The 22,066-nt window shown below is 43.1% G+C and overlaps 1 protein-coding gene across 1 annotated transcript; it reads right to left on the minus strand.

The window, feature by feature from the left end:
• Positions 1 to 1,452: 1,452 nt before the first annotated feature.
• LOC109753524 (protein ESSENTIAL FOR POTEXVIRUS ACCUMULATION 1) lies at positions 1,453 to 10,729 on the minus strand. The gene is made up of 10 exons (XM_020312423.4): positions 10,526 to 10,729; positions 9,551 to 9,603; positions 8,432 to 9,370; positions 8,207 to 8,327; positions 8,056 to 8,121; positions 6,677 to 7,297; positions 3,914 to 6,560; positions 2,240 to 2,403; positions 2,100 to 2,159; positions 1,453 to 2,024 (listed from the first exon to the last, which is right to left on the minus strand). The coding sequence occupies exons 1-10, from the start codon at positions 10,608 to 10,610 to the stop codon at positions 1,675 to 1,677; spliced, it is 5,106 nt and encodes a 1,701-aa protein (XP_020168012.1). The 5' UTR covers positions 10,611 to 10,729; the 3' UTR covers positions 1,453 to 1,674.
• Positions 10,730 to 22,066: the final 11,337 nt, after the last annotated feature.

The raw sequence follows: 22,066 nt of genomic DNA on the forward strand, positions 1-22,066 counted from the left end.
TGGGTCCCTGTAAATGTTTCAAAAACACAATCGGGTCCCTGTAATCTTTTGAAAAAGCAATCGGGTCCATCCCGTGGGCGTGCGCCTGCAGCCATGCTCGCCGGCCAGCAGCCGCCGTGAGGAGCCCGCCGGACAGCATCAATGGCACCGTCGCGAAGCTCCATCTTGTCGCTGATCGTCGTCCAATATGCGCAGGGTGCGGGTAGACGGCTCCGTCACCTGCTGGACGCCGCCATGGAGGATCGCATCTAGGGAGGCCTCCTATCGGAGTTAGCCGCCCATGCCACCCGCAGCCACGACCCACCTCCGCCTGGACCCTGCACAAGCGTTGGCTGCTGGGGTTGGCCGGCAATGCAGGGCAGCGCCTCTGGCCGGTGGCGCCATGGCTCCAGGCTGTAGAGGGTGGTGCGTCGGGCTGCAAGCTATGGGAAGGAGAAAAGGATCTAGGGAGATGAGGCAGTAGTGGAGGCGGAGGAGCGGCCGGCCGACGTCGGCGAGGTGGAAGGGGCGGCTGGCGCTGGTGGAAGGAGAGCCGGTCGGCGCTCCGTCGCCCTGCTAGACACCGTTGTCCGCAAGAACGTTGTTGTGCAGGTGGATGCGGTCATGCGCGTGGGCCAACAATGTGGTCGGCGCCCATGCCCGCGCCACTGTCTCCGATGAACTTCGGGGTCTTCACCAGTGGGGAGTTGAGCCAGTAGACGTCGAAGGAGGAAAGGGAGGTAAAGAAGAGTGAAGGAAATGAGGAAGGGACACTAACATGTGGGTCCCACATGTCAGCTAACGATCAAACGCGATTCGTTTAGGTGCGAGCCCGACCTATTATAAACCAGTTTAATTTCTTAGCAACAGGTGTTTTGGACTTTTTGAAACACCCGATACCGAATACCGAATTTGATAGGTATTGGTTAAAAACAAAAGTCTGATGGTTTTTTAAAACCCTAACACGAATTATGATAGTTTTATGCTATTCACTCCAGCTCTCGCTGATAACAATGCTCCTGGTTTGATAGATGTGCCTGCAGTCACTACCCGAGCAATGCTACATTTACGAAAAGCTTTCTACATATCTTACTAATGAGATGAGTTGGCAGCTTTTAATTAAACATTAGTGGAGGCTGGGGCCACCCTGAAATTCAGAGGGAAGGCCGTTTGGTTTGGGGAAAAGAAGGTACGTAAGATACGTAACTGTCTTACGTAAGTCTAGCAATTTTGGTCCCTAATCCCTACCCACCAGTCTTTTGACGTGTCTGGCGAGACACCCAACTTACCTGCAGCAAACTAAATCCCATATCGTTCTATACTTTTCTTGGCTACTGGTTTTCAACGGCCATCACATGATTTATGCAGACAGACTTAAAAGCTCTAATTCACAGATAATGATGCAAGACAAGGTTCCGTGTCGGTTTTTAGCACTGATGTAGAAACATCATGCATTGCAACACGCAGCCAGAATAAACAAAATTGATCTATGTTCATCTGCAGTGAAGTTCTATCGAGAACAAAATCTGGTGTCAGTTACAGGAAGCCAAAAATTGGGCAATGGATGCACTTTCTCGAAAAAAGAGACGAAAATCACCACCGCATAAGCTCGGTTGCCATCGCAACAAGTCAAAACAATCTATCGAGAGCGCCAAAAGTATGTACAGCGCGGTGCCACCGTTGTATGCAGACCTACTAATCCACGTTCTGGATCTCTCCCATCATGATGCGGTTGCTGACTACATTGAACCCTAAAACCGCTGCACTCACCTTCTTCCCTTTCTTCCCTTTTTTCTTTCCTCCTGTATCCTGCTCTGCCTCGGCACTTGGCCCTCCTTTGGCTGCAGAAGAGGGGTTCAGGCGGGGGACGCGGTTGCTAGGCGCTCTGAATGCCATCTCGATCACATCTGTGGACAGAAAAGCCTTGTAGTTGAGGAACCTGTCGATGAACTGACCATTGCGGTCAAGAGAGCCAACGTTCTCTCGGAGAAGCATTTCTGCTTCAGCAGTCGACTGCTTAATGCAGAACTCAAGGAAACTTGTATCTGGGTGGGCATAGTGGAACAAACAATTAGATTGGTGAGTTTTAAGCAAGAATTACTCTAGTGAGAGTTTCATACCATTTGTTCCAGTGAGCCTGGACCACTCGCTGTCGCACCAATCCCGGAAGTCCATTGCCTCTGCAGTATAAGAGTCAAGACTGTTATGTTAGAAAACACACTGTAACAAAGGAAATATGAGCATAAACCAACTATGTTACCTGTCTGCTTGTTTGCTGCCTCTGCTTTCCCTTTCCCAACGAGGTTAGCACTAGGAGCCGTTGAAAGTGGCAACTTGCTAGCCTGAGACTTATGACGGTTTACTGAAGACTGGTCTTTCGTCATGGAACTTTTACTCTGACTTGCTAGACTTGGGAATTCTGACCTGTTAAACATTGCAAGACAAAATGTAAGCATCTTACAAAAGTTACGTGCAAAAGGAAACAAAACTCGGTAGTAATAAGATCAAAAAATAGGACAGGATGTTCCAGCCATCAATGGTCAAGCATTGTACCAGTGGTATTTACTATAAGGAAGTCGCAGAAATCAAATAATGTGTCATGAGATTAGGGAACATGAACCTTGGTACTAGGGTGTGGCACCAGGGTGGAAGGCAACAGCCCTATTTATCAGCAGGTCGTATGAAAGATATAACTAGTATAGATAGCTATCACGTAATTATAGATAGAGTTGACGGTTATCAATTATGGATTTTGTCATTTCTTACAAATCCATATCAAACTGGGCAGCCTTTCTATCATCCCACCCAACCAATAATAATGTTTCTTCCTCGAAATTTGTAGCTATCATCTATGGTCTAATCCCATCACAACCAAGTCGATCCTACCGGTGGTTTTTACGGACAAAACAGCTACTAAATGCTTGTAACATGAAGCAGTGTACAAACTCTTTATGACCCAGATTGACATATGCACATTCAGATATGAGATATGAAGATTGCTCAAGTAATGTCAAAACAAATAAGTGCTTGCCCATGGCGATCTTAACTTCTAACTGATAGACTTTGAGGGGTTCAGAGGACCAAATTAGACAAACAAGGGGCCCTTTGTTTTCTATACTTTTTATAAATAGTTACAGCTCACAGGTTTGCTGATGACCCATTTGACAGTCCAAATTGAAGTAGTACAGCTTTAGACCAATTTGGCTGGGACAATCTAGGCGAGCTGTGTGCATTAGAACATGCAAGGTGCAAAATAAACTTCAAAGAAATGGCAATAATCATAAATTACATTACGATCATCATCAGAGGATATGCAAAGCATGTGAGAAGAGCATGACCAAACCAATATGACCAACTAGTGACACAACTTAAAAATCAAATCAGGTCGATACAATCAACATGACCACACCAATATGTACCAGCTGATGACGCAATTCACAAATCAGGTACTCCCTTCGTTCCAAATTATTTGATGTTCTGAATTTGTCCCAAGTACATCTAAAATTGTGCTAATATGTACAACATCAAATATTTATATAGATAATACGAAAATATATTTTATGAGGAATCTAATGAAACTAATTTGGTGTTGTAGATGATATATTTTTCTATAGACTTGGTCAATTTTAAAAAGTTACTTAGGAGTTACGACAAAGCTAGAACTTCAAATTATTTGGAACAGTAGATGCAATTACTGAAGGTCCTAGCACTTCAGAGAGATTTGCAAGATGCTCTATTGAAATTCTTAACCAGTTCCATCTAAAACTTAAGGATAGGGCAGTGCCAATTCCGCAGTTCAGGTAAGTCATTAATGCGCTTATATCTATTCACTATGAAGAAAATAAGTTGGTATGCTGAATGTGTTGATAATAATATGCGCTGACAAAATAATCGAGTGACGATAAAAACCATTGCAAAGAACATACGAACATACTGTTTCTTATCTTGTTTGGAGTGGTCAGATGGGCCCCAAAACAGATCATCTTCAGCATTTGACTTGGAACGATTGGAAGGATTGGAACTCATCTGGACAGGGGCAACTGCCTTTGATGGAGAAGACCCAGAAGCTTGCTTAGAAGAAGCATTACCATGATTCCGTTGGTTCACCGAAACCTTTGCTGGAGTAGGTGAGGGTGGTTGTTGCTGGACAACACCTGATCTCCTTTCTTCCTCTCTCTGAATATCTCTCAAAGACAAAGGTTTGTGCACCTTCGTAGAGTCATTGGACCATGCTGGAGCAGGCGCAAAATTTGTCTGGTCAGTCTTCCAAGGAACAAAATCTCCAAAGGATGGACCACTTGGAGGAGCCGGAAGTATTTCCTTTTCTTGTTTCGCTTGCTTTGAAGATTTGCCCTTTTCAGCTGGTATAGACATAGCTGATGAATCAATGGAACTAACAGGTAATGGGGCTTTGGCTGCAGATCCTTTTGACTTTGTCCCCTTCTTCTTGTTCTTTTTCGAGTCCTTGGCCTCAATGAAGTCATCATCATCAAAAGCAGGAGCATCAGACTGAACAACAGCAGGCGATAGAGGAAACAACACATCATTAGCATTGCCTGTGTTCTCATTGTCCGCATTACTAGACCTTGCCAGAACTTCTTCCGCTAACAAATCATGCAACTGACTTCTCTTGTTCCTGGAGTCACCAGCACTTTCCTGGCCACCCAGTGATTTACCTGCACCCCCAAATTGTTGCTCAGAAGATGCAGACATGGTATTCCAAGGACCTGATGGCACAGGAGGCGCTGGCATGGTTATCTTGGCACTGTCCGCAGCTACCCTCTGTGCTCTTAGTTGTTCCTCAGCTTGAATTTCCAGCAGCGATTTAGGCCTGGGTCCTTGGGTAGGTTTCCAACCTTTCTGGGTTGCCGCTGCATGAAGCTCAGATAGAGCACTAGGTTCCCATTCAGCTCTGTTGATAGCATACCCCTCAGGAAGACTTTTGGGAGGCAAATTCACATATGGTTCAAAGCCCAGCGGAGGTCCAACTGCTCTAGAAGAGCTTTCCACTCTGGCAGTGGAACCCCAAAAAAGTTCGTCTGTGTCATCTGGCAAACCATGCTTAGTAACAGCCTGATTTGAAGCATCAACTTCAGCTTCTAGTGTTGGATGTTGAGAAATTGTGTTTGGAGCTCCTTTGCCAACATCTACAGCTGTCTGTTTCTTCTTCTGCTTCTTTTTCTTTTCAGCTTTCTTTGTCTCTTGTGTATCAGGAGTTTTTGCATCAGTTGCCATAGTTAGCTCAACTGCATCAAGGGTATTTGTAATTTCCTGGACACGATTATGAGGTGACATGATCTCTGATATTTGATTCAGTGGTGTCTCAGGAAAACCCTTAGCTTCACTTAGAGCTGAACTGCTGGCCTCTGTAGATCTTAAACTTAAAATATTTGCAGGCTTACTTTCAACTTTACCTATTCCAACTTGCTGATAGTTTCCAGAAGCCTCCTCGTACCTTTCTGCAACTTCTGTTTGCATCGTATTGACCATACTTGCACTAAGTTGGGTGTTATCACTTGCCGAGTTTCCCAACTTCTGAGTATGGGGAAACCGTTCTTTCGAAGGTGCGCCCATAAAAAATTCATGAGGCAATGGCACAGTAGGTACAGAGCTTTGTGATGTTCCAACACCCTCCATACCCCTCATACTCATAAATGCTTGACTAGATACCTGGGATGTACCATGGTTAGTCAAAATACGATCAGCTTCAAGAACCTCTTGAATTGTTCGAACACCAAGATTCATAGAATCGCCAGCTGGCAATGTAGTATGCTTCGACCCATAAGGATCATCAAGCTGTTGGTTGGGATGTCCATGAGGTGCAACGTGAGAAACTAGGTGCTGTTGTTGCAGCAGCAACTGCTGTTGCTCAAGCTGTAGTCGTTGTTGCAGCTGCTGCTGCTGCTGTTGTTGTTGCTGCTGCTGCTGAAGCAATATCATCTTGTCCAACATTGAGAGTTGTGGCTGAGGTTGAGGTGCCACTGGCGGCTGTGATTGCAACTGTAGTTGTGATAGCAGATACTGTTGTTGAAACATGTGCAAGAGTTGTGGGTCTTGAGATATCTCAGCAAGCAACTTCTCTGATGGCAAATGAGAGAGAGGTGGCTGGTTCTGTGGCATGAAGTTCTGTTGTTGAACAGCAGTAGCCATTTGCTGAGAATTCTGCAGATTTTGATGCATGTTAAGTGGCCCTTGAGTGAGATCCACATGAAGGTTAGGATTAACATTTCGGGATTCGGGATAGTTTGACCATGGTGGCAATCCCACAGGTGCTTTAGGTTTCTCTGCAGAATGCAGCATAGCAAGCAAGTCAACATTTTGAGATTGTGATGCTTGACGAGATGGATCAGCCATTGAACTGGGTACTTTAGAGTGCAGAGTAGACACTTCTGAAGCTGTATCTTTGTTTTGTGCCTGTGCTGCTGGAATACCATCTGCAGACCAATATGGAACAGCATTTTGGGAAGATTTTTGTCTTTCCAACAATCTTTGCTGTGCCAAAAGATAATTCATGCTATTCCCCATCTCACCTCCAGCCATCGCAATGTTGCCAAAGCTACTGCTGTTATATTCATTCAGCCCTAATTCCAAAAGGAGATATGGTGTCAGACCAGAAAGTACGCATGATAAGTAGCAGAGATAACTAGAAAATATATGGAATGAACTAGACGAATAGGGCTCTTGCCAGTACACATACCTCCAGTCATAGCAGCTGAAGGACCTTGCATACCATTAGACATCAGTGACTCCAGAAAACGATTCTGAGCCTCAACAGCACCGCCATTCCTGCTTGGCCCACTGTTAAAAACACCGACACCAGCTGATCCGCTATGTGAGCTACTGGAGCTGACAAATTTCCCTGTAGGTGGAGTCTCCGGCATTAGCATATCACTGGATTTTGTGGTGCTAAACCCTGGAGGTGGCCTTGCCTTTGCTCGTAGGTGAGGCATAACATCGCCAAGCATTAAGAAAGGCGCATCAGGAGGAGCATTTGCAACTCGAACCAGTAAATCAATACCGAAATAACTAGCCTCAAACCAGCCAATGATGTCAGCACCAGAAAATGGGCCTTGAATTCGACCTTGTGGATCTTTGTAGTATAAAGACAGATTTTCTGGATTAGGATAAGGTTGAATAGGACTGGTCAACTCATCAACACCTGTCATCCCGACTACTTTACTTTCTTGATCAAAGACATTGGGCATTTGCTGCGGAAAGTCGGTTGGGCCAAGCCTATGGTCTCCAATAAATCGAGATCTTTGTGGAACAACATAGCTAGGTGTCTCTGTACGCAGCGAATCAACATTTCCAGGAACACCTGTCAAAAGATCAACAGAGGTGAGTTTTTAAAATGCTGAAAGGATTTATAGAAGCTGTGCAAGCATTCAGCAAAGGACAACGATAGAATACCAACTAAGTTAACTACCAAAAAATGGAAGCAGTTCAAAGTAGCTAAATAAGATACCATGAAGAGATCATCACGATGAATTAGTTTGCTTAGACTACATATATCATAGAACACATGCAACCGCAAGCCTCAAATTTTGTGACCAATTTATAATGTAATATGGAACAAAGGATAAACTTATAAACTTAATGCCTGAAAAACGAAGGAATACTTCGAGGAATAAAGGCATATCTGGATACACCATCCAGAGAATCTGGTACTAGATCTCGAAAATAATCTCAGAAACCCCTACTGAGTATACCATGCTGAATTACTCCTATTATATGGATAGACCTGGGACTAAAACCGTCCTAAAAATTGAAAAGAGGCATGTTCCACAAAATGTGAATGCGTAAACCATGTAGACTGATTATGCTGGAGAACATGCTGGAAGACTCCCAAGTTGTGAACCAAGACCATGAGCAGTACGTATATTTGAGAAGTTAAGATATGCTGGAGAACATCTGGAAGACTCCCCCAAGTTATGAAAGGTTAGATCTTTCATAAATGACAAACCCACTATACATGCAACTGAACACAAAATCATCTGTATGTAATCACTTGAAATTCGCTCAGCTAAGGAGCATGCAATAAACAGAAAGAACTGTGGAAACAGTAAGATATGGCACCCCTGAGACTTCCAGCTGTTTCTCCCTTCAAATCATCTGCACTTCCAGGTTGATCATCTCTACCACCTGGTTAATGGGGGGGCATTCAGTACAAAATAGTAACATATTTGGATGTTTATGCCACAAACAAAGTATGAAAACTGAATCAAACCTAATTTAGGTTGTTTTGACGGCACCACATCAGGATTACTTTTCCCAACAGACCCATCTTTGGAAACCTGATGGACACCACTGTTTATGATTTCCCCTTTGTCAATTGCTTTTAAAATGACCTACAAATATAAGAAGAACTGTGAGACATGAAGATCATATACATGGTATAATTGCATGATAGTAAGATCATCCTAGCTGAGAAAAATAATAGGATTAGCTTTACCGCTTCGTCAGTCGTCGGAGCAAATAATGCTAAAGGCTCCAACATTTCTTCTTGCATAAATGCAGACCCTTCCTCACAAACATCAAAAGGCATCTTGAAGTCAGTAACATGGGAAGTTGTTCTGTATATGTCAAGCAGTTTCATCCTACTATATCTAAATGCTGTGCGATCCCCTGATGCACCACCAGGTCTGTCAGAAAGTAGACCAAGATGGAATGGACGTGAAGATCCAGTACTGCCAGCATTTGTACTACCAGAACTAGGGGTAAATTTTCCACGAGAACCTGGAAAACCTGTGATTTCATTGTCTGGTTTCCCTCTACCATACCCATACAAAGAAGGTGGTTTTTGTGATATCTGTGAGGGGTGATAAGAAGAATCACCCCGTCCACGGCCCACAGGATGACTAGACTTCCATGATCGAGAAATGTTATCATCTCTCTCAGTATCCTTGTCATGAATGTTGCCATCTTTCCCATGTGCAACAAACTGCGAAAAAACTTTTTCACGGGAAGCATCACCCTCCTTGCCCGAATCACCCCAGCGATCACGCCAATTTTCAGACTCCTTATCACTGGAACCCCAACGAGTAATCCACTTGCCCTCACGGCGTTGGTCATAGTTGCCCTCCTTGTTACTGGAATCACCCCAACGTTCCTGCGGAGCACGACGGCCATCCACAGAAAACTTGGACAAGTCATCTGACCATTTTTCTACCTTGCGTGAATCAGCTTGTTCCTTGTCTGTCTCCCTCCAGCGAGCCCACCGAGGGCCTGAATTTGGTTCTCGCTCATCATCACGCCAACGGTCACGACGCGCAGTTTCACCATCAAGCACAGAAGCCCTGAAGACATCCTTTTTCTTCGCACTGGAGTCCATGTCTTCACCATTACCTGATGTCTTTGTAGCATCTGAGCGTGAACCCTGTGAACTGGGCTCCTGCAACAAACAACAGTACATAAATCACCATCGTGCGCACAAACTACTAAGAAAGTCTACTATCAACCTAGATGATATTGTACTGCCATGTTCACCACGCAGGCGTAGTGTTAAGATGTCCAGCTGTTCAACTTTAGTTACTGCCCTTAATCCTAAAACCGTAAACATGTTTTGGCTTACCTTCATAAGCCACTGAGGAGAAAGGGGCATGCCAGTATCCAGGCCTTGCTTCTCTGTGAAAAACAAAGCTACGATGAATAAGACAGTGTGAAAAACAAAGCTACAACGGATAAAACAGGAGACATGCTATACTGATAAAAATAAAACAGAAAACATGCTCTAAAAACTGTAAGACACATAAACTGGACAACCAAAGAAATGCTCAATGGTTAGACAAGATAAAGACACAATAAAGATTTTAAACTGGAGGGTTGTGCATATACTGGTTGAACACTAACTGATTTTTGCCACAGATCCACACTAATACCATAGATTGCAAAAGAGGTACCCTGTAGCAACTTATAACTACACAGCTATGCCCACAAATTGAGCAAACAGTCAGTAAAAGGAGGCTGCCGCGATGTTACCCTCAGCATGTGTGACTACAAAGAACGCAACATTTCTAAGCCCAAAGGAATACACCCATCGTTTTCCTACGAATACCAACAGACAAAGGCAGGGCGGCCACATTTGCAACCCACACAGACCACAACAGCAAAGTTAAACAACCAACAAATTACATTCAACCACAAAAATTGAAGTATAATAGAAAAGGGGGGGCAATCCAATGAGTAAAACTAGTACCTCCCGGAATCGAAGCAATAACTAAAATAAACAACTGGACCACAGCATCCAATCCACCCAAATCCAAATACCGACATCACCGTTTATACCTAGAAGAACCATCGTCCCACCATGGCAGAAATTGTTCAGTCAGAGACCCTACACGGCAGTAACGCTGCGGAAGCCCAACGCACGGTGGCAATACCATTTCGCAACCACCCAAAAAACCCCGAACCCTAGTGACGTCAGAACAGATCGAACGACGGTACGAGCAACAAATCAAGGCAGCCTGTGCTACGGGGGAGCGCTAGGGTTTCGACCTGGTGCGACAGATCGAGGGTGGGAGGGAGGAGTCGGGGGGAAGCAACGAACCTTTGGCGATCTGGGGCGGTGGAGGCGTGTCTACGGCGAGGCGGCGGCGGAGGTCGTCATTGGCGCGGTCCGGGGAGGCGGCCATGGGCGGCGGCGGGGAAAACCCTAGGAGGAGCTTCGCTTGGGAGGTTTGGGGGACGGAGAGGGGGAGCGAGCGATGGGGAGGAGACTGTCAACTCCAGGCGCGGATAAAAAACCAGCCGCAGGGGGGCGAGTTTGCCCGAGGAGACCTTTTTGCGCTAAGGCACCTGTTTCTGTACAAATTTAATTAAACGTCCTACTGGCTACAGTGCGTTTGGAGCCATGAATGGCAATGTGATTTTTACTAGCATATCCCCTAAAAATTTATAGAGGAGTCAAATTTTGGCTTTACTCCTATGTGCCGCACCTACCCGATCTCCTAAAATCTATAGGGGGTGCAATTTTTACTGCCCCACCGAAAAAACCCTCCAGGCCGCCTAAATATACTCGGCACTTGCACGAGTGGCGCGCCTCTTTCTACCACCCTAGCGGCTCCGTCCTTCCCGCCACTGTCGCCCCCACGCGCCGCCGTCGTCACCGATGACCGGCCCCGTCACCGAAATGGATAGCCAAGACCCTTCCACCACCCTGCCGGCTTGTTGCCGCCGGAAACCACCCCCCGCCGCCGCCTACGCCGAAAAAGTGGTTGGCGATTGATGACTCACAAGTATAGGGGATCAATCATAATCGCTGTTTTTCAATAAGTAAGAGTGTTGGACACAACGATGAGCAGAAGGAATCGATAAACAGTTTTCAGCAAGGTATTCTCTGCAAGATGTAATATAGTTTTTGATAGATAATTTGGTAACAAGTAACAAGGTGCAACAAGGTGGCACAATCCTTATTATTGCTAAGGACAAGCCGGAAGTACTTATAGTGATTCAAACGTTCTTGAGGACACACGGGAATATCATCTAGTTAGTTTCATCACGATTCATTCGCATTCACTGATTTGGTAAGTTTTCATGTCGGTGGACCAGAGCTAAGGTGTTGTTCTTGTTAGAAATCCTTGCATGGAAAACAAAAAAATTCTACGCACACGCAATGATCTATCCATGGAGATGCATAGCAATGAGGGGGAGAGTGTGTCTACATACCTTCGTGGACCGTAAGTGGAAGCGTTTCACAACTCGGTTGATGTAGTCGAACTTCTTCGCACTTCAACCGGTCAAGTACTGAACGCACGGCACCTCCGCATTCTGCACAAGTTCAATTCGGTGACGTCCCTCGCCCTCTTGATTCAGCAAGACGTCGAGGTAGTTGATGAGTTCCATCAGCACGACGGCATGGTGAAGTGATCTTCGCAGGGCTTCGCCTAAGCACTACGAAAATATGACCGGGGGTGTAAACGGTGGAGGGGGGCACCGCACACGGCTAGGCAATTGTCTGGGGTGTGCTAGGGCGCCCCCCCCCCCCCACATATATATATAGGTGGGAGGGAGAGGGGAGGCAGCCAGGAGGCGCCCCAAGTAGGCCGAATCCTACTTGGGGTCCTCCCCTTGGCCGCGCCCCTGCCATGTTTGTCGGAGGGGGAAGGAAAGAGGGGGAGAGGGAAGGAAGGGGAATTCTATTCCACTCTTTCCTTTCCCTTCCCCTCTTTCCTTCTCCTCCTAGGCCGGCCCATATGGAAGGCGCACCAGCCCCTTGTGGCTGGTGTGTTTTTTCTCTTGGCCCATAACGCCCATATCGTTTGCCGGGGGTGTCCGGAACCCCTTCCGGTGACCCGATAAGTACCCAGTACCCCCCGAAACACTTTCGGTGTCCGAATACCATCGTCCTATATATCAATCTTTACCTCTCGACCATTTTGAGGCTCCTCGTCATGTCTGTGATCTCATCTGGGACTCCAAACAACATTCGGTCACCAAATCACATAACTCATATAATACTATATCATCATCGAACGTTAAGCGTTCGGACCCTACGTGTTCGAGAACTATGTAGACATGACCGAGACACCTCTCCGGTCAATAACCAATAGCGGAACCTGGATGCCCATATTGGCTCCTACGTATTCTACAAAGATCTTTATCGGTCGAACCATTATGACAACATACGTAATTCCCTCTGTCCATCGGTATGTTACTTACCGAGATTCGATCATGGTATCTTCATACCTAGTTCAATCTCGTTACCGGCAAGTCTCTTTACTCATTCTGTAATACATCACCTCATGACTAACTACTTAGTCGTTTGTTTGCAAGCTTATGTTCTGTATTACCGAGAGGGCCCAAAGATACCTCTCCTATACTCGGAGTGACAAATCCTAATCTCGGTCTATGCCAACTCAACAAACACCTTCGGAGATACATGTAGAGCATCTTTATAATCACCCAGTTACATTGTGACGTTTGATAGCACACAAGGCATTCCTCTGGTATCCGGGAGTTGCATAATCTCATAGTTCAAGGAATATGCTGCATTTGACATGAAGAAAGCGATATCAATAAAACTGAGCGATCACTATGCTAAGCTAACGGATGGGTCTTGTCCATCACATCATTCTCCTAATGATATGATCCCGTTATCAAAAAATGACAACTCATATCCATGGTTAGGAAACCTTAACCATCTTTAATCAACGAGCTAGTCTAGTAGAGGCTCACTAGGGACACGATGTTTGTTTATGTATTCACACATAAATTAAGGTTTCCGGTCAATACACAGCATGAATAATAAACCTTTATCATGAATAAGGAAATATAAAATAACAACTTTATTATTGCCTCTAGGGCATATTTCCTTCAGTCTCCCACTTGCACTAGAGTCAATAATCTAGATTACATGTAATGATTCTAACACCCATGGAGTCTTGGTGCTGATCATGTTTTGCTCATGGAAGAGGCTTAGTCAATGGGTCTACTACATTCAGATCTATATGTATCTTGCAAATTTCTATGTCTCCCTCCTTGACTTGTTCACGAATGGAGTTGAAGCGTCTCTTGATGTGTTTGGTTCTCTTGTGAAATCTGGATTGCTTCGCCCAAGGCAATTGCTCCAGTATTGTCACAAAAGATTTTCATTGGACCCAATGTACTAGGTATTACTCATAGATCAGATATGAACTCCTTCATCCAGACAAGGGCGGAGCCAGGATTTGGATACAGGGGGGCGAAGAAGCAAGGATCAAGTCCCACACTCACATAGCAACATACATTTTCGAATAACATTACATTGTAATTTGTCTAAGTTCTACAGGTCGCAACAACAAATGTTGTCATACTGTTTTTTTAATTTAGCCATGCATACATTTATCTATAAGATTAAGAGTTACTCCCTCAGTCCCATATTAATCGCTCAATGGAGAGAGTAATAATCTGCACCATTCTTAATTCCTCTCAAGGTTAAACTAGACAATGTTGCATAGCTAAATGGAAGGAACAGAAAAAATAGATCTTATCTTATCTCAGTACATGTAGTAATTAACTATTCTTATGAATTAAGTGATTTAAAATTGGTGCATCAAAGAGTAGATTAGCTGTATGTGAAGGAAATATGCTCTAGAGGCAATAATAAATTTGTTATTTTATATTTTCTTATATCATGATAAATATTTATTATTCATGCTAGAATTTTATTAACCGAAAACTTGATACATGTGTGAATACATAGACAAAACACCGTGTCCCCAGTAAGCCTCTACTAGACTAGCTCGTTCATCAAAGATGGTTAAGTTTCCTAACCATACACATGTGTTATCCTTTGATGAACATGATCACGTCATTAGGAGAATGATGTGATGGACAAGACCCATCCATTAGCTTAGCATATTGATCGTTCAGTTTTATTGCTATTGCTTTCTTCATGTCATATACATATTTCTTTGACCATGAGATTATGCAATTCCCGGATACAGGAGGAATACCTTGTGTGCTATTGATACGTCTCCAATGTATCTATAATCTTTTATTGTTCCATGCTATTATATTATCTATTTTGGATGTTTTATATGCATTAATATGCTATTTTATATTATTTTTGGGACTAACCTATTAACCTAGAGCCCAGTGCCAGTTTCTGTTTTTTTCCTTGTTTTAGAGTTTCATAGAAAAGGAATACCAAACGGAATGAAACTTTCGCGATAATTTTTCTTGGACCAGAAGACATCCAAAGGGCTTGGAGTGCACGTCAGGAAAACCACGAGGTGGCCACAAGGTCGGGAGGCGCGCCCAGGGGGTAGGGCGCCCCCCACCCTTGTGGGCCCCTCGTGACTCCACGGACCTATTTCTTCCGCCTATATATTCTCAAATATTCCAAAACCTACCAGGAGAGCCACGAAAACACTTTTCCACCGCCGCAATCTTCTGTACCCGTGAGATCCCATCTAGGGGCCTTTTTTCGGTGCCCTACCGGAGGGGGATTCGATCATGGAGGGCTTCTACATCAACACCATTGCCTCTCTGATGAAGCGTGAGTAGTTTACCACAGACTTATGGGTCCATAGCTAGTAGCTAGATGGCTTATTCTCTCTCTCTCTTTGATTCTCAATACCATGCTCTCCTCGATGTTCTTGGAGATCTATTCGATGTAATACTCTTTTGCGGTGCGTTTGCCGAGATTCGATGAATTGTGGATTTATGATCAGCTTATCTATGAATATTATTTGAATCTCCTCTGAATTCTTATATGCATGATTTGATATCTTTGCAAGTATCTTCGAACTATCGATTTGGTTTGGCCAACTAGATTGGTTTTTCTTGCAATGGGAGAAGTGCTTAGCTTTGGGTTCAATCTTGCGGTGCTCGATCCTAGTGACAGAAGGGGAACCGACACGTATTGTATTGTTGCCATCGAGGATAACAGGTTGGGGTTTTCATCATATTGCTTGAGTTTATCCCGCTACATCATGTCATTTTACTTAATGCATTACTCCGTTCTTATGAACTTAATACTCTAGATGCAGGCAGGAGTCGGTCGATGTGTGGAGTAATAGTAGTAGATGCAGGCAGGAGTCGGTCTACTTGATACGGACGTGATGCCTATATTCATGATCATTGCCTTAGATATCGTCATAACTTTGCGCTTTTCTATCAATTGCTCGGCAGTAATTTGTTCAGCCATCGTAATATTTTCTATCTTGAGAGAAGCCTCTAGTGAAACCTATGGCCCCCGGGTCTATTTCCCATAATATAAGTTTCCGATCTACAATTTTAGTTTCCTATTTACTTTCTTTGCAATCTTTTACTTTCCGTTCCATAAATCGAAAATACCAAAAATATTACTTTACCGTTTATCCATCTCTATCAGATCTCACTTTGCAAATAACCGTGAAGGGGTTGACAACCCCTTTATCGCGTTGGGTGCAAGTTGGTGTTTGTTTGTGCAGGTATTTGGTGACTTGTGCATTGTCTCCTACTGGATTGATACCTTGGTTCTCAAAACTGAGGGAAATACTTACTCTACTTTGCTGCATCACCCTTTCCTCTTCAAGGGAAAAACCAACGCAAGCTCAAGAGGTAGCAGGAAGAATTTCTGGCGTTGTTGCCGCGGAGATCTATGCCTAACCAAGACATACCAAGTACCCATCATAAACTCTCATCTCTCGCATTACATTATTTGCCATTCGCCTCTCATTTTCCTCTCCCCCACTTCTAAAATGATTTTCGAAAAGATTTGCCTTTTCTTCGCCCCTCTTCCGTTCGTCTTCTTCACTTGCTTTTTGTGTGCTCGTGTGTTGGATTGCTTGCTTTGTCACAATGACTCAAGAGAATACGAAATTGTGTGACTTTTCCAATGCCAACAACAAGGATTTTATTAGTACTCCGATTGCTCCCGCTACTAATGCGGAATCTTGTGAAATTAATACCGCTTTTCTGAAACTTGTTATGAAAGACCAATTTTCCGGCCTTCCCAATGAAGATGTCGCATCCCATCTAAACAATTTCGTTGATTTGTGTGATATGCAAAAGAAAAAGGATGTGGATAATGATATTGTTAAATTGAAGCTATTTCCGTTCTCACTACGAGATCGTGCTAAAACTTGGTTTTCATCTTTGCCTAAAAATAGTATTGATTCATGGAATAAGTGTAAAGATGCTTTTATTTCCAAGTATTTTCCTCCCGCTAAGATCATCTCCCTTAGGAACGATATTATGAATTTTAAGCAACTTGATCATGAACATGTTGCATAATCTTGGGAGAGGATGGAACTGATGATACAAAATTTCCCTACTCATGGTTTGAATTTGTGGATGATTATACAAAACTTTTATGCCGGATTGAATTTTGCTTCTAGAAATCTTTTAGATTCGGCCGCGGGAGGTACTTTTATGGGAATTACGTTAGAAGAAGCTATCAAACTCTTAGATAATATTATGGTTAACTATTCTCAATGGCATACCGAAAGACCTTCCACTAGTAAAAAGGTGCATGCAATGAAGAGATTAATGTTTTGAGTGGAAAGATGGATGAGCTTATGAAATTATTTGCTAGCAAGAGTGCTCCTATTGATCCTAATTATATGCCTTTGTCTACTTTGATTGAAAATTATAATGAAACTATGGATGTGAATTTTGTTGGTAGCAACAATTTTGGTAATAACGCGTATAGAGGCAATTTTAATCCTAGGTTGTTCCCTGGTAATTCCTCTAATAATTATGGTAATTCCTACAACAACTCTTATGGAAATTATAATAAGATGCCCTACGAATTTGAGAATAGTGTTAAAGAATTTCAATGCTTTGATTGAAGAAAAATTGCTTAAGATTGATGATGCTAGGAACGTGGATAGAATTTCTCTTGATGCTGATTCTTTAAAACTTAGATCTATTCCACCCAAGCATGATATCAATGAGTCTCTCAAAGCTATGAGATTTTCCATTGATGAGTGCAAAGAAAGAACCGCTAAGATGCGTGCAAAGAAAGATTGGTTTATAAAAGCGTGTTCTTCTAGTTTCCATGAAAATAATGATGAAGATCTTAAAGTAATTGATGTGACTCCTGTTGAATCTTTGTTTTCCAATGTAAATCTTGATAAATATGGGACTGGAGATGAGTCAACTTTAGTTAAAAGGCGTCCCAATGATTCAGAGTTTTTAGATCTGGATGCAAAAATTGCTAAAAGTGGGATTGGAGAGGTTAAAACTTTAGGTAGCAATGAACCCACTCTTTTGGATTTCAAGAAATTTAATTATGATAATTGTTATTTAATAGATTGTATTTCCTTGTTGCAATCCATGTTGAATTCTCCTCATGCTTATAATCAAAACAAAGCTTTTACTAAACATATCGTTGATGCTATGATGCAATCCTTTGAAGAAAAGCTTGAATTGGAAGTCTCTATTCCAAGAAAACTCTATGATGAGTGGGAACCTACTATTAAGATTAAGATTAAAGATTATGAATGCCATGCTTTGTGTGATTTGGGTGCTAGTGTTTCCATGATTCCAAAAACTTTATGTGATGTGTTAGGTTTTCGTGAATTTGATGATTGTTCCTTAAATTTGCATCTTGTGGATTCCACTATTAAGAAACCTATGGGAAGGATTAATGATGTTCTTATTGTTGAAAATAGGAATTATGTGCCCGTAGATTTCATTGTTCTTGATATAGATTGCAATCCTACATGTCCCATTATTCTCGGTAGACCTTTCCTTAGAACGATTGGTGCAATTATTGATATGAAAGAAGGAAACATTAGATTTCAATTTCCGTTGAGAAAAGGCATGGAGCATTTCCCTAGAAAGAAAATTAAATTGCCTTATGAATCTATTATGAGAGCCACTTATGGATTGCATGCCAAAAATGATAACACTTAGATCTATTCGTGCTTTATGCCTAGCTAAGGGCATTAAACAATAGCGCTTGTTGGGAGGCAACCCAATTTTATTTTTTGTTTTTGCTTTTTAGGTTCTGTTTTGCAATAAATATTTCATCTAGCCTTTGGTTAGATGTGGTTTTGTGTTTTAATTAGTGTTTGTGCCAAGTAAGACCTTTGGGATAGCTTACGGTGATAGTTGATTTGATCTTGCTGAAAAATAGAAACTTTTGCGCTCGGGAAAACAATTCTCATTTTTAGCAGAAGAGTGCTTTTTAGTTGATTCTTTTTGCAATAGATTAATAGACAAATTTCTTATGTCATCCTGATTTTCGGGATTTTTTGAGTTACAGAAGTACTCAAAATATCCAGATTGCTACAGACTGTTATGTTTTTGACAGATTCTGTTTTCTATGTGTTGTTTGCTTATTTTGATGAATCTATGGCTCGTATCGGGGGGTATGAACCATGGAAAAGTTGGAATACAGTAGATATTACACCAATATAAATAAAGAATGAGTTCACAACAGTACCAAAAGTGGTGATTTATTTTCTTATACTAATGGAGCTTATGAGTTTTTCTGTTGAGTTTTGTGTTGTGAAGTTTTCAAGTTTTGGGTAAGGATCTGATGGACTATGGAATAAGGAGTGGCAAGAGCCTAAGCTTGGGGATGCCCAAGGCACCCCAAGGTACTATTAAAGGATACCAAGAGCCTAAGCTTGGGGATGCCCCGGAAGGCATCCCCTCTTTCGTCTTCGTCTATCGGTAACTTTACTTGAGGCTATATTTTTATTCACCACATGATACATGTTTTGCTTGGAGCGTCTTGTATGATTTGAGTCTTTGCTTTTTAGTTTGCCACAATCATCCTTGCTGTACACACCTTTTGAGAGAGACACGCATGAATCTCCTTTGAATTCTTATATGCATGATTTGGTATCTTTGCAAGTCTCTTCAAACTATCGATTTGGTTTGGCCAACTAGATTGGTTTTTCTTGCAATGGGAGAAGTGCTTAGCTTTGGGTTCAATCTTGCGGTGCTCGGTCCTAGTGACAGAAGGAGAATCGACACGTATTGTATTGTTGCCATCGAGGATAACAAGATGGGGTTTTCATCATATTGCTTGAGTTTATCGCGCTACATCATGTCATCTTACTTAATGCATTACTCTATTCTTATGAACTTAATACTCTAGATGCAGGCAGGAGTCGGTCGATGTGTTGAGTAATAGTAGTAGATGCAGGCAGGAGTCGGTCTACTTGATACAGACGTGATGCCTATATTCATGATCATTGCGTTAGATATCGTCATAACTTTGCGCTTTTCTATCAATTGATCGGTAGTAATTTGTTCACCCACCATAATATTTTCTATCTTGAGAGAAGCCTCTAGTCAAACCTATGGCCCCCGGGTCTATTTTCCATCATATAAGTTTCTGATCTACAATTTTAGTTTCTTATTGACTTTCTTTGCAATCATTTACTTTCCGTTCCATAAACCAAAAGTACCAAAAATATTACTTTACCATTTATCCATCTCTATCAGATCTCAGTTTGCAAATAACCGTGAAGCGATTGAAAACCCCTTTATCGCGTTGGGTGCAAGTTGGTGTTTGTTTGTGCAGGTATTTGGTGACTTGTGCATTGAATCCTACTGGATTGATACCTTGGTTCTCAAAACTGAGGGAAATACTTACTCTACTTTGCTGCATCATCCTTTCCTCTTCAATGGAAAAACCAATGCAAGCTCAAGAGGTAGTAGCTATCAAACATCATAACGTAACTGGGTGATTATAAAGATGCTCTACAGGTATCTCCGATGGTGTTTGTTGGGTTGGCATAGATCGAGATTAGGATTTGTCACTCCGAGTATCAGAGAGGTATCTCTGGGCCCTCTCGGTAATGCACATCATAATAAGCCTTGCAAGCAATGTGACTAAAGAGTTAGTTGCGGGATGATGTATTACGGAACGAGTAAAGAGACTTGCCGGTAACGAGATTGAACTAGGTATGAAGATACCGACGATCGAATCTCGGGCAAGTAACATACCGATGACAAAGGGAATAACGTATGTTATCATTACGGTACGACCGATAAAGATCTTCGTAGAACATGTGGGAACCAATATGATCCTCCAGGTTCCACTGTTGGTTATTGACCGGTGAGGTGTCTCGGTCATGTCTACATAGTTCTCGAACCCGTAGGGTCCGCACGCTTAACATTCGATGACGATTTTGTATTATATGAGTTATGTGATTTGGTGACCGAATGTTGTTCGGGGTCCCAGATGAGATCATGGACATGACGAGGAGTATCGAAATGGTCGAGAGGTAAAGATTCATATATAGGACGATGATATTCGAATACCGGAAGTGTTCTGGGGGTACCGAGTACATATCGGGTCACCGGAAGGGGTTCCGGGCACCCCCTCCGGCAACTATATGGGCCTAATGGGCCAATAGGGGGACAGACCAGCCCCTAAGGGGCTGGTGCGCCCCCATATAGGACGAAATATTGAGGAGAAGGAAAGAGGGGAAGAGAGAAGGAAGGGGAGGGATTCGGCCTCCGCCTTCCTTCCCTCTCCCTCCTCCTTCCTTTCCCCTCCGGAACTTATGGAAGGGGGGAGGCCGAATTTGGGAGGCGCCCAAGTAGGATTCCTCCTACTTGGGGCACCCCCTTGGCTGCCTCTCCTCCCCTCCAACATATATATATGGGGGGCACCGCTAGAACACACAACAACAATTGTTAGCCGTGTGCGGCGCCCCCCTCCACAGTTTACGCCTCCGGTCATATTGTCGTAGTGCTTAGGCGAAGCCCTGCGCGGATCACTTCACCATCACTGTCACCATGTCGTCGTGCTGACAGAACTCTCCCTCGACACGTTGCTGGATCAAGAGTTTTAGGGATGCCATCGAGCTGAACGTGTGCAAAACTCGGAGGTGTCGTACGTTCGGTGCTTGATCGGTCGGAACAAGAAGAAGTTCGACTACATCAACCGCGTTGTCAAACGCTTCCGCTTTCGGTCTATGAGGGTACGTGGACACACTCTCCCCCTCTCGTTGCTATGCATCTCCTAGATAGATCTTGCGTGAGCGTAGGAAATTTCTTAAATTGCATGCTACGTTTCCTACAGTGGCATCCGAGCCAGGTCTATGCGTAGAAGATATGCATGAGTAGAACACAAAGAGTTGTGGGCGGTGATCGTCATACTGCTTACCACTGCTACCTCTTGAGCATGCGTTGGTTTTCCCTTGAAGAGGAAAGGGTGATGCAGCAAAGTAGCGTAAGTATTTCCATCAGTTTTTGAGAACCAAGGTATCAATCAGTAGGAGACTACACGCAAATCGCCTAGTACCTGCACAAACAATCAAGAACCTTGCAACCAACGCGATAAAGGGGTTGTCAATCCCTTCACGGCCACTTGCAAAAGTGAGATCTGATAAAGATAATAAGATAAATATTTTTGGTATTTTTGTTGTATAGATTGGAAAGTAAAAATTGCAAAATAAATAGTAAACTAGGATTATTGGTTGGAAACTTATATGATGTAAAGTAGACCCGTGGGCCATAGGTTTCACTAGTGGCTTCTCTCAAGATAGCATATATTACGGTGGGTGAACAAATTACTGCCAAGAAATTGATAGAAAAGCGCATAGTTATGAGAATATCTAGGCATGATCATGAACATAGGCATCACGTCCGTGTCAAGTAGACCGAAACGATTCTGCATCTACTACTATTACTCCACACATCGACCGCTATC

Source organism: Aegilops tauschii, chromosome 2 (assembly GCF_002575655.3).
Source record: "Aegilops tauschii subsp. strangulata cultivar AL8/78 chromosome 2, Aet v6.0, whole genome shotgun sequence".
Classification (NCBI taxonomy): domain Eukaryota; kingdom Viridiplantae; phylum Streptophyta; class Magnoliopsida; order Poales; family Poaceae; genus Aegilops; species Aegilops tauschii.